The 13,093-nt window shown below is 46.4% G+C and overlaps 1 protein-coding gene across 1 annotated transcript in view; it reads left to right on the forward strand.

Annotated features, from left to right (window-relative positions):
• Positions 1 to 5,790: 5,790 nt before the first annotated feature.
• The window catches only part of LRRK1 (leucine rich repeat kinase 1), a gene marked incomplete at both ends in the record, with an annotated part of 73,081 nt that continues 65,778 nt past the window's right edge, over positions 5,791 to 13,093 (forward strand). Inside the window, one exon of the mRNA XM_080626528.1 lies at positions 5,791 to 5,857. Within this exon, the coding sequence (XP_080482654.1) occupies positions 5,791 to 5,857 (67 nt within the window). The remainder of the gene's footprint in view (positions 5,858 to 13,093) is intronic.

Consider the following 13,093-nt stretch of genomic DNA (forward strand, 5'->3'; position numbering starts at 1 on the left):
TTTCTATGTTTTGTAAAACACTTTTAGAGTGCAAACAACGTCTCAGACAAACATTTTACTTTTGCCTACTGGACAGTTTTCTAGGGCTGCAGTCAGGAGGGAGAGAAGGCAAACAGTAAAAGGCTGGTTATCTTGCTCTGTATTTTTGATGGATAGTGGTTGAAACCAAAATCAGCTGAGGTTCTGAAGTTCCTAGTATTCTGGCTTTATATGTATGATATATATTTCACCTCTTTTTTCTTATCAAGTTTTTAAAAAGTCAGTGTATCTCTTATTGTATAAATCAGGGTTTGACTCTACACACTGAATTTTGTAAGTTATATAACACTAGACACTAACTTTAAGATAACCCCTTAGTGGGTATATATATTCTTCCATTGCACACCAAGGCTTTCATATGAAATACTAGGTTTGGGGTTTTATATTAAAAAAGAACTATATTTATAAATTAGGAGACAGTTAATCTAATGTATTTTTATAGCTAAAGGTACAGGAAAATGCTATGTTTAAACCTCATGTATATATTTAGACTCTGGGTATCTTTTTGTAATAGTTCTCATTCCTAATAAATGTTTAACTTTGTGAAGTAGTTCCTAAATGCTGCACGTTGAAGGTGGGGGAGCAGAAAACTTCCATTGACTTCACTGTCTAACAGAGGGGAGTAAGCTGAATGCCTTTTGTTTTTACACTGATAAGTGCTTTAAGGTAATTACATCCCCTCTTACGCATGTAGTAAGACTCCTTCCATCAGCAAACGTCTTCCACTCAACTCCATGCTACTCTCACTGGGTTTAATTTCACTCTGACTTTGGCACATTTTGTCAACACAAGCAAACAGTAGAAAGGGTTACTGTTCAGTTCTACTGTTCAGTTCTTCTAAACCAGACTGGCCCTGGATTGCTGTAGTTACAGTGGGTTCTTCCTCAAACAGCGTTGTGTCTGTTCCACTTCATTCAGGAGCCCAGCAGTAGTCCCCAAGTGGAAACGTGCACAAGACACAATGTCATTTCAAGGTACCTTCTCCACGTGGCAGAACTGAACACAGAGTGCATGTCTGCACATGTGTATCTGGGGATGAAGTATCCCACTGGGGATTCCAAAGGAATCTGAACCTGGGTTCATTTCTGAAGTTTGTGAAGGATTAGCCTATTTGAAAAGCAAAGCCCCTGAAGTGTGGTTGGTGCTTCGCACACAAAAACTGCAGCATGTGCCTGCTAGCTGACCCTTTAAGCAGTCACTTTTGTAAGTTACGCCATTACAGTAAGCTGAGGAGAAGAGCAGAGCTGCAGCTGGCTGGGGTAAGCACAGCTCCTTCCAGTTCAAAAAGGAATAAAGGCTGGGTAGAAGGTAGAAAGGGTGCTAAAACCAGGTACCACTACTGTGGCTGCAGCTAAAAGCAGATTAATGGGACCTGAACACAAGTGAAAGCACCAGAGAAGACCCATCCTCTCTCTGTCTCCGTGATCACATCAAAGAAACACCCGAGGCAAGTCTCAGGCTGGAGGCAGCCATTCCACGAATGGATATGGCTTTTTGCACCCTCAGGCTCTGATCAGAGACCCATTTCTTGGTACAGACCAGGGAAGAAAAAACCCTCAGTATGTAATTTACAGAATCACTATGAATAACAAAGCAAAAAGCATGCAAAAGTGGTCTTTTCTTAGTACACCCACTGAGTGAGGAAAGCAGAGCAGCACCAGGCTTGTTAGAGGTTCCTGTACCTGGGGATGAATGGGTTTGTGATGGGGAAACGATACTCCAGATGGAGCACGGCATGTCCACCTCCTTCGGAAGGAAGGGGGCAACCTCGCCTTGCTTTTCCAAACAGGAGCAAACTCTCTTCTGGGGAAGGAGCAACTTTCAAAGAAAGGAATCTCGGATCAGCGCTGCTACCGGTAAGGCCCGGCCGACTGATGCTGACAGGAGATAGGCAGCAGTGTTACGAGCCCGGGGAGCTCTATGGCAGCAGGTTGTGAGGGCGAGCACCCCCTGACAACCCGCTGTAGCTGAGAGGGTCCCGCTTCAGCCCCTGCAGCTCCCAAAGTCTGTTTTTGCCCCGAAACAACCCCAAAGAGTGGGGACCCGGCGGACACCACTCGCGGCTGGTCCCGGCTGGACAAGGAACCCAGAGGGGCAGCCCCGGGGGCCCTTCCTCTCCTCTCCCTCCACGTCCCCTCAGCCCTCGGGAGGCAGGCGAGGCGCGGCCCGGCACCCTCAGCCGCGCCCGGCAAGGCGCAGCCCCTCACGGCGGCCGCGGCCGGGCGGGCCCTCAGCGACCGCGGGCCCGGTGGCGGAGGAGGCGCCGCGCCGCTGCCCCGCTCCTTTTCCTTCCTCCCTCCCTCCGCCTCCCGCGCCGCACAGCGAGGCGGGCGGGTGGCCGAGCGCCGGAGGAGGAGGAGGAGGCGGCGGCGCGGCCGCAGGGACCCCGCGGGCCCCGGGACGCAGGAGGTACCGTGGCTTTGCTGCCGCTTCGGCCTGGCCGCGCCGCGGGCACCTGCCCCGCCGTGAGGGGAGGCGGCGGGCTGGGGGCTGCCGGGGCACTCCGGGGCTTTTCGTGTGGAGAAAGTAGGGGGGAAAAGCTTCTTTAAAATACAATAAAAGTGCGGAGGGAACTTTGCGGCGCTGCCCTCCCCTCCCCGGCCCGGGCAGGCGGAGAGCGGCCGCCCCGCCCGGCTGCCCCGGCCCGGCGCGGAGAGGAAACACTCGAGACTTGCTCTGAGGAGAACTCGGTTTATCGACGCGGGGCTGCGGGCTGAGAGCGGCTCCTCCCGGGCTGCCCCGGCTCCCTTTGGCCGAGCGGCCACCGAGAAAGGCAGGGAAGGCTCATGGAACGCCTCGAATGGGGGTGATGCCTCATTTCCCCTCAGTGTGGGGAGAAGGGGGTTGGCACTTTCTACACAGAGCAGACCGAAGGACGTGTGTCCCGCCGGGCTGGGATGTCTCCAGGCAGGAATGAGGCAGGCCGTGTCCGTTCCAGTGTGTGATGGCAAGCAGAGGAGCCCGCAGTGCGTTTCCATCCCGAGGGTGTTTTGGGGCTCTCTGGATCCGTGGTGGTACCTACTGCAGTGCCCTGATGGGCTGCTTGGAAGCAGCAGGTGATTTGAGCAGAGAACTGAAGTTTGGGCATGTTTCTGGTGAGCTGGGAAGCGATCCCGGTGAGACCATGGTGTTCATGGGTGCCTTGCTGCTGTTAGGCACGGTACCTGGACGGGCAAAGTGGAGAGCAGGTTCTCAGGATGCTCCAGGCGTGGTTGGATGCACTGGGACACTGACTGATAGCTGGCAGGGGCAGGTCTCAGGAGGGAAACTGGGAATGTGTGAAATGGGATCTAAATCAGCCTTCAGGTGTGTTCTGCACATTCGCATTGCTCCTTCTGCAGAGCCCATAGGATCCCTCTCCCTAAATCAAATTAGCACACGGTGTTTGCATGTGTCACAGTTGGGTGTATCTTGCTTAAGGTAAAAGCACTGTTACTATATAGACAAAGGTCCTGAAATACAGAAATGCTGCTTTGATGGGTGCTGTGCGGCATTAGTATACGTGTCTACAGCATTTAGTGTCCTACCTGCAGTTAAAGGGAACTGATTGTCAAAACCACAGTATTATTGTTCCTGACAGTGTTTTCCTTTCATTACATATGAGGAAAGCTTCAACCTGGGGAATAAACTGAGTAGAAAGCTAAGAATCAGGAGTGGGGTGGTTTTCAAGCCTCTATGGTCCACACTGACCCCCATTCAGTGTTGCTTGTACAGTTGCTGTGAGTGCACATGGTGTGCCTTATCGTACAGCAAGGAAATGCGTCAGAAACCAGTATCTGCTAAAAGAGCTGGTCCTTTGGTCTTTGCATGGGGAAGTATTTATTCTTACTATAGCTGCTCAGTGCATTTATAAGCGAGGGCGCAGGGGAAGCAGCTGCTGGCAGCATCACATCCCTTCCATTTTCAGAGTTAACAACCTGGACTGCTTTTGGGATCTTGGCATGTTCTAGGGCAGAATCCTGTCCTCCACTGCCATGGGCCCAGTTCACCAGTTCATGGGCTGGATCTGGGCTTAGAGACCGCCTCCATCTCAGCCTCCTGCAGCAGCCAGAGCCTCTTACATGTGCCCAGCTGCTGCACTGGGGTGTGAGAGCTGCTGGGGCCTGACCTGGGAGATGAGCAGGCTGGGATGTGGAGGGAGGGATGGATTGATGCTCAGGCATCTGCATCCATCTGGAGCTGCAGCCATCCTGCTGCAAAGGAGGTGTTTGTGGCCTGTGTATGTAAGTGCTTGCATGCAGCCTGGCCCAGGTCTCTCAATCCATATCATTGTTTGCCATATGGCACCCGAGTTATTTTTCCCACCTCTGAAAAACACCAAAGCACCAAACCACAGTCTGTGGTCAACACCCAGAGCCTGGATTTCAGGGTGTGTGCAGTGCTTGGGCTGGGAATTTTGGTTCCTGCTGCCAGGCACCACAAAGTAGGGGTCATCAGAAGCTGAGTTTTGCTGCTAAGTGCACTTAAAATTCAATTATTCGCCTAGAAACAACTGATGTAGCATGCAGGGACTTTTAACATTGTCAGCTGGTGGTTAAAAACCCTGTGAAATGGGGGAAGAGCAGAAAACTTCCTGGAGAATGATGATGAATCAGTGTATTTTTATATTCTCCTTGGCCTTTGATCCCAGTGCAGGAAACCAGCTCTGCTCAAGGAGGGTTAGGGATACTCTTGGGTCTTACAGGCTGAAGAAGGATGTAGGTTACATGCTTTGGCAAATTAGAGCCTCTAATCAAAACTTCAGTATCACACACCAGACGTGAGAATAACCAATAGCAGTCAAAGTTGAAGGGCATCACATTACGTTTGAGAGGCTTTTACTGACTGAAACCGAAAGGAGAAAGTGAATAGGCACTGATACTGGTTGGGCACACGCTGCAAATTCACCTGTACTTTTAACCCCTGTGGAAGATGCATTCAAAGAGAAAATTCCAGGTGTGCAGTGGTGAAGAGGTAAGGAGATGGAAATGCCTTTGGAGACCGAGCCGTGCAGTTTTCTGCTGGCTGTTGTGCAAGACAGTTCAGAAGAAGCCAACTTTAAGAGCTACTCAGGGCCTGATTTGCCTCCTTGAACATGTTTGAGGAAGCCTGAGGCTTCTAGGAGCACTGGGCAGAGGGGAAGGAGCTGGTGTGTTTCTCTTAACCCTCTTTTCTTTTCTACAGAGCACTGTCTCAGTAACCACATCAGTACTTCTCAGTTTCTCACGGTGGAGTCTTACAAGAGCCGCAGTCTTCTTTGTGGACGGGAAAGGTTTTGAGGTTGCATTTAGGATTTTTCCAGCTGCACTGCATGGTTTCAATGCTCTGCCTTTACACTAGCTTGTGGAGAATCTGAAACTGCAGCTGTGACCCTTGCCCACCCCCGAAGACTGAGCAGCTTCAGTGGAGAAAGATTGGGAACATTATCTTTCTATAGCAGAGATGTTAGTCTCCTCTGTTAATTCATGTTGTGCTCTTAACAAAGCTATTATGAAAATAATTGTATTTATAGGATGATAAGTGCATTTCTGCAAAGTAACATTTAGACAACTGCCTCAGAGTGTGGAGGAATAAGATTCATGCAATTTCTAGACAATTAATTTGTTTTGCTGTTTATTTTTAAACAGAGCAAATGATGTTTCGTCAGGATGGTGCTTACTAACAGCCTCTGCTCCTGCATTTACTTGACGGAGATCATTCAGCTTTGACAACACTTCAGTTTTAAATGCTGCAGAAAGTTTGTCTGTTGGATCTTTACAGCTGCGACCCAGAATGTACTGGTGTGTGGGAACTGAGGAATCCGCTGTTCGCAGAGAGAGCAACATGGATCCACAAAATGGTAAATGGGAGGATTTCTTTCCTTTCCTGTTCAGATTTGGAGCAAAAGGTTGTAAGAATGGCCAGCTGCCACTGAGTTTCAGTGACATTTACATGTGTGGAAGATCTTTGAGTGATTTGAGCCCTAATCATTGAAAATGTATAGGTTAGAACAAGGAATTTTACTTCCAAGGAGAGTCATGTTGAACTACGCAGGCGGTAAGAATAGCATTCCTCTGAAGACTGATTTTTCTCCAAAGGCCTACAGAATTAGTCAATATATGTATCACGTCTCACCAGTTCCTAAATATGTTTTACAAGATCTGTGCTTTTTCAGTGTGTGAATGCAAATATGTTCCCAGCCGCTGATGCAGTGTGTATTTGGGGGATGAAAGCTGCTAAAATCAGAGCATCATTCCTCAGGCTAAACCTGATATTAGCCTGCTCCAGTTTTATTGTCAGCTTTGATTTAGTGGCTTGCAGCGGGTTATTGTTGGCTAGGTTGGAAGGTCTGTGTTCATATAATGTCATAAATCCATAGTGGGAATTTCTCTTTCAGGAGGGGCATATGCTTCAGGTTGCTTCCTGTGAATTTAGTTTGTTTTCTGAACAGCCAAATTATTTTTGGATGGCTTTTATCCCTGAAACCCTCAGCTCCTCAGCAGTGCTGCCTTTCTCTGAGTCAAACCCCAGTTATGCTCCTGCAGCAAGAAATAGCCGCCTGGTTATTGTATAACGGTATTCCCCCCTTGCAACAAGCAGTTCATTAGGAGGCAGCATCTGCGTTTTAAGTGTGGGATGAAGGTGTGTTTGACGCTTTGTAGTGAGTAAGCAGGCTTCAGCAGAAGCTAATGTTTTTGCAGCCTTATTTTGGATTTTATCAGCAAGTATGAAGCAAAACCTGATAGTTTATTCAGAGGCCGCCTTATCTGGTTTGAAGACGTTTCTCACCAGCGTCACAGGGAGCTCTGGGGACTCTTTCCTCTCTCTGTATGTATGCTGCTTATTCTGTGATACTGATTTTTCTCGTTGGTTTTGCTTTTGTTAATCAGCATTGTATCTTTCTGTAATAATGAGGAGCATTTGGTTATTGAATATCCTTAAATTCTATCTTCTGAGTTTCTCTCTGGAAGAAATTATCTCCACTTGAATACTAAGCTATAAAACATGAGAAGAATTTTAATCTGTGCTAATGATTCACAAGTGTTAAGAATTGCTAAATTTTTGTTCTGCAGTAGTGATTTGACAAGTTTTTCTCCCTGTTTAAAGATACAGTAAATAAAACAAATTGGTTTAGGAGTGCATAATGAAGTGAAAAGCAAAAAAGGCAGATCTACATTGTGAGCTCAGTTCTTGTTCTGGGAACTTTATTACATGCTTCTGTTATGTAAATATATTCAGTTAAACTGGTTAACTGAAAGCAGGCAAATCATACCGGTATAACTCTTCTATACACGTCTGGGTTATTGTATTTGATAAACAGTGTTGGAAGGTTGGCAAAGGGATCCTATGAATGCATAAGACTGAGTACTGCCCTGGTTGATTTGTCTTTGAAAGCATGCTGTACATGTTTAAACTCTTTTTTATTTCAGGCTTGTTTGAGTCCTGCCAAGAATAATTGTCATTAGCTGGCTGGTCCACTCCCTAAGTTAGCTGGTCCTTGTTCTGCATTTGGATCCTATTACAGAGCTTGATGGCAGGAATGAGGTGACTCATTCAGCCTCCACATCTGAACTTATTGTTTACACGATTTGTTAACAATATAGATGCAGCCTCCTGCTCCCATTCAGTGGGAACCAGTGGGAAGTGGAGTGAGATCACAGATCATTTCTTTAATGCCGATGACCTCATTAGTGCTCCCAAAGCTTGGAGGCTTTCTTGGGGGGGCAGGAAGGACAGGGTGCGTGTGAGGGGTTTAACAAACAGCACGGTAGTGCTTGTGCCTCAGTGATGGATCAGCGCAGCATTACGGCTGGCACAGTGCTGGAGGCACCTTCCAGCAGGTACCATGAGCACCCAGTGCCTTGATCATTTGAAAGCCTTAAGGTTTTTAGGGCTTTTTTTTTCCCCCACAGCTATGCATTTGTCCAGGTGTCCATGTGGAGAATAGGTTCACAGCATTACTGACTCTAGGTAGCAAATGTAAGATATGATGCAAGGGCTCACCTTACTGCTTGCGTCTCCTTTGCTATTCCTCTTGGCTGTGGCAGTGATCTTGCCTGTATCCCAGCAGGATGCTCAGTTACCGTCAGAGCTGTGCTTCAGAACTGGACCCTCTCTACCCTCTGGGGGTGGTGCTGGGCTTGACTCGATGCCAGCTGAGCACCCGCTGGTCCACAGAGAGGATTTGTCACTGGAGTGCAGAATAACGCTCCATTCCGGTGCAGTCAGGATCTCCCTTCCCTCCTCAAACCCTGCTTCTCCTCTCCTAGATGTGTTCATCTTGCCCTAATTAAAGGCAAGAAAGCGAGCAGAGATACGGGGGTGGCTGCAGCTTCTTATGGAACACAGGTTTTGGGATTTTAAACTTGATTAAAGAGTTCTACATAATATAGTGGAGGTGACATAATACCAGGCTTGTAAGAAATACCATGTAAGCCCAAAGATACCACTGTATGAATGCCCAAAGCAGAATAGAGAGTCATCTTTCTGTGGGCTGGTTGGTTTCTTTGAATCTGATGAAATTTTACAGCTAGGATTTAATTCTCATAGGAGATTCTAGGAGACAGTTCAGCAAAGATGCAGAAAAGCAATCATTGTCTGCTGAAATGTAAGGGCAGTTTTGTTAAAGAGCTTATTGCTGTCTTACTGAGGATTTTATTCAAAGTCACGGTGTTCATGTGCCACTGGTTTGTGTCTCGGAGGTGGAATTGGATTATCCTTCAAGCACACCAGAGGGTGTCTCTTTCCTCCTTCTAAATCTAGAAATGGGCATTGATAAGGGTGTTATGTTGTAATGTATATAATATTACATATTAGGGACTATGATGCCAATGATAGTTGCTTGACATTTTATAGCAGCTTTGCACTTATTAACTAAATCAACCTTCACAGCTTCTTTTGAGGCAAATCTGGTTTAAGCAGGTGACTTCCAACTTCCTGTCCATGGAAGCACAAGTAGGCAAGAGCAGAATGCCTGAAAAAGAGACCTAAATAGTAAAATGAGGAATCAAACAAGTGACCAGAATATAATGACTTGAGTTGGCATTTGGAGTGGACTGAAGACTCTTCAAGCTGTGCTTCACAAGGGCTGTGGTGACCCAGCAGCTCCCAGGGCCTTGTATTTTGTCAGAAAGAAGCTGCTCACGATTGTTGTGACCTTTGCAACCCCATCTGGGCCGTGGCTCAGCTCAGTACTGACTCAGAGGGAAAGCAGCTGCCTGTGCTGCTGCTTCCTGAGTCGTAGAGAAGTCTCCAGTGTAAGAGAAGTTTAACTGAAAGAGTTAAAGAGTCATTTTAACAAGAGGGACTGCTCAGGAGCGAGTGCAATTCTATGTGGAAAGTTGCACAATGGATTGAATGGTGACAGCTTGAGGTTAGCTAATAGCAACTGAAATGGTTCATTCTCTGGGGACACGGCTTTGTGCATCCAGCGTCACTCCCTGGTTTGCATCAGGGCAGAACATCTGCAAATGGGGCCCAGGCCTTCATCAGAGGCTTTTTGAGGAGGTGGCAGGGTCTGTCTGTCAGCAGGACTATATGTGGAGGGATGGAAACTTTGGGATACTGTGCCCTTGTTCTCCCTTTGGTGCTTACTGGCTAACCCAAGCCTGCCAGGCTGTCAGTGTGAAATCCACTTAAAAAGTAAGTCTACAGGAAGAACTGACTTCTTTGCAGCAGTAAAAGCAGCAGAGCTCATCCACTCCAGGGTATACATGTAAATGGCCTCCAGATCATTTTTGGTGTCATTTGCTGTCATTTCCACTGTTGTTTTTGTCACCTGTGAAGAGCAGGAACTGGCATTTGGTAGTGAAAATATCTTTGCTTATAAATCTTCTCTGCCGAATAGAGGAGGAAGGGAAAATCCATGTTGGTAGCACCACTGGTGTCACTTTGATCCTCATGAAATCACCATGTAAACCTTAAAACCTTTACAGCAGCTGTGTGCATGGGGCTTGGGCCAGGTCTTAGGGCATGTTGACTTAGCCCCATCTGTGGCACGTTGTGCTGCATAACAGGGAAAATGTACTTGCACCCTCTGTTCTGCTTTTTCCATCCACACATTACCCTGTAATAACATTACCCTGAGCCTGCTGTGACAGCATGGTGGTGAGGAGAGCATCTGGGAGGTGATTTGAGCACACAGAGCACTAGAGACCTGCAGTGTGTTGTTTGCTTGAAGTTCTGTATAATCAGAGTAAATGAGCCTTGAAGGTCTTCTGGTTTTCTTCCTGCTCCTTAAGCTGTGAGTCCAAACAGCAAATTGAAAGTAGTCCTGCAAGCAAAAAATTAAAAAGGCAAAAAATAAACCAGGTGTCTTATGTGAGTTAGTCTTACTGCATGATGCCCTGCAGAAGGAGAAGTAGGAAATGCTAGGCAGGAATAGGAAGTACACTGGTAAAGCAGTAATAGGCCTGTATTTTTAACCCTATTTAAATACACACTCTACAGAAGTGGTGCAGTCTCACACAGGGCCAAAAGCTGATGCGGAAGGCCAGCCTGCAGCAGAAAATGCATGTGGTTAAGCCTGTCCTCCTGTGCAGACTGTAACAGAACTGCATATTGCACCACCTCACCAAGCTGAGCCTGGGTTGCTGAAAAGGTCAACAAATGCTGGAGTATTTACAATTAGGAGCCTAATTTAAGACATTCTGAACTAATTCTCAGAGCCTGGATACTAAGCTCTGTTATTCACACCCACCCTTAGAAGACGTCCCTTCTGTTGTGAAACAGAGGCATCTGGAAGAACCATTTGCCTTTGAAAATGCCTTAATGTGCATGTGTAAAATGGGTGTTGGTCTTGTGGGTGCTGCATCCCTCTAGGGTCAGGGAGGTATAAAGGAAAACTTAGGTCTTAGTAGTGACGGGAACAGCTTTGTCCAGATAAATACCATCAAAACCAGCCTGATCTTGAACTTGTGGACTTAGCTGCTGGAAGTGCCAGCAGTGTGGTGCAGACCTCAGAAAGCTAAGTAAGCAGACAGTCCAGCCTGAGAGCCAGACTGATTTACAGAGAGGAGTAAATCATTGAGCTTTGTCTGAGCAGTACCTGGCATTATCTGCTGCTGTACAGCTTTATTTTTCCACCTTTCAGTTAAAATGTATTTGTGGTATTACAATATCATACAATGTAATGCAAAATGTATTTATATTTACGCTACATTAAGATGTAACTTATGACAACTCAATCAAGAAGCCTAGAAGAAAACAAAGCTGAGGTGATAGGGTAGTAAAGAAAACCCTTTGCTCTTAGATCCTGTACACTGGGACTACTTAATGATGTTACTAATGTGTGATTATAAGGTAGCTCTTAGGTGAGGGCTGACACCGTGGTCATAGAACCACTGTCCTCTGTTTCAGTGGGAAAAAACAATTGATAGTGCTCCCACCAACTCAGTCTTCACCAGGCCTATCACTGATTTAGGGTTTTGTCAGTGATGTTGCAGGTGATTTTATACCTGCACTGAAGAAAGTGCTATGAGCTATATTTAGTCTTCTCCAAGGTCTTATCCTTTGGGGCCCTTATCCAAAACCCTTTAAAGTCTTTGCACTGACGTAACAGGCTTGGGACCAGATCTTTAGGGATCCCTACAGCATTAAGTCTGCGATTCGTTTGGTTTTCATTTGTCTGATCAATAAAAGGGCTGCCAGGGCACTGCTTGGCAGGAGGCAGGTAACTGAGGGGAAACATTTGCGTTGCTCACAGGGTGTGAGGGATGGATTTTATTCCATTCAACTCCCAATCTGCTGTATAGAATCATAGAATTGTTTAGGTTGAAAGAGACCTTTAAGGTCATGAAATCCAACTGTTAACCCAGCACTGCCGAGTCCACCACTAAACCATGTCACTTAGAGTCACATCTACACGTCTCTTACAGGGATGGTGACTCACCTGCAAAGTTCTGTCTCTCAATAAGTTTTGTTTCAGATTTTACATCAGTTTAGAATCCTTAAACCAAGTCTGTGTGCTCATTAGTGGGTCAGCAATTGTTTATTTGCATGATAATGTGTCACCACACACTAGCAGCCCTTTTATGGAAGCTGCTGATAGTTTCACAACAGAAGTGTGCCCATGCTTTGAATTTATGCCTTGCTCTTACTTGGAGGGAGGACTTATGAAAGAAGTCTTTAAGTGTTAGGGAAAGGCCTCAAACTTCACGAAGCTTCACGTGTTGCTATGGACAGGCTGGCAGGACTTGGGGTCTGCCATGGAGCTGCACAGAGCAGTCGTGCAGATCCTCACTTTCTTGGTCACCCTCTCTTGTCTGGGGAGGGTAGCAGATCAGTGGTGACCTTCAGGAACTTCTCAGCTGCAAAGCCAAGCCCCATGTTACCAAGGGTGAGGGAAAGGGGTCAGGCTGCTACAGGAAGGGCAGGAGGAAGGAGAAGGGTGAAAGGAGGCAGGGACTGGGATTGGGAGCTGGAAGAGCAGCTTCATTTCATTTCTAATAGCCTCTAGCTTCCAAGTGTAAAGGTTGGGATTACGGATACTGCTGGGGAAAACTCAGGAGTCCCAGGCTGTCCATGGCTCCTTTTCTGTGCAGAGTTGAAAATCATGGAAAAATAATGAACCAAAGCAGTGATTCAAACGAGAAGTCTGGATAAATTTAGCTCAAATATTCTTGGTATGTTTGTGGTCGCTGTGGAAATTACATCACTGCTTGTTTAAATGATCAGAATATCACTTGGAAAACTGGCATGGCTACCCGAGGAGAGCTCAAAATGAAATCTTTTCAAAGCATAGATGTCTTTGGAATTGTTTCACCTGCAGTTAGTTGGTTTTGGGGTTGTTTTATTCCCATCTGGGTTAAGGAGTGTTTTGACTAGAGGTTATTGCTGCTTAATTGAAAAGCCACAAAGTTTAGCGCTGATACACTCTAAAGTGTGATTATCTTCACATAAAAATTCTGTCTGGGGACTCAGATTCAAAAAGAGTGCTGGTAATTGCTGAAGACAAGACCTCCTCCAAAATCTGCCTGCTCCTCTTTCTGTTTTGCACATCAAAGAGCCTTTGAAAATGCTTTTAGTTTTGCATCAAACAGGAACCTTTTCTATTTTTTTTCAGTAACACTAATGGACAGGATCCCTTTTCAGATCT

This window comes from Psittacula echo, assembly GCF_963264785.1.
Source record: "Psittacula echo genome assembly, chromosome: 10".
Lineage (NCBI taxonomy): Eukaryota > Metazoa > Chordata > Aves > Psittaciformes > Psittacidae > Psittacula > Psittacula echo.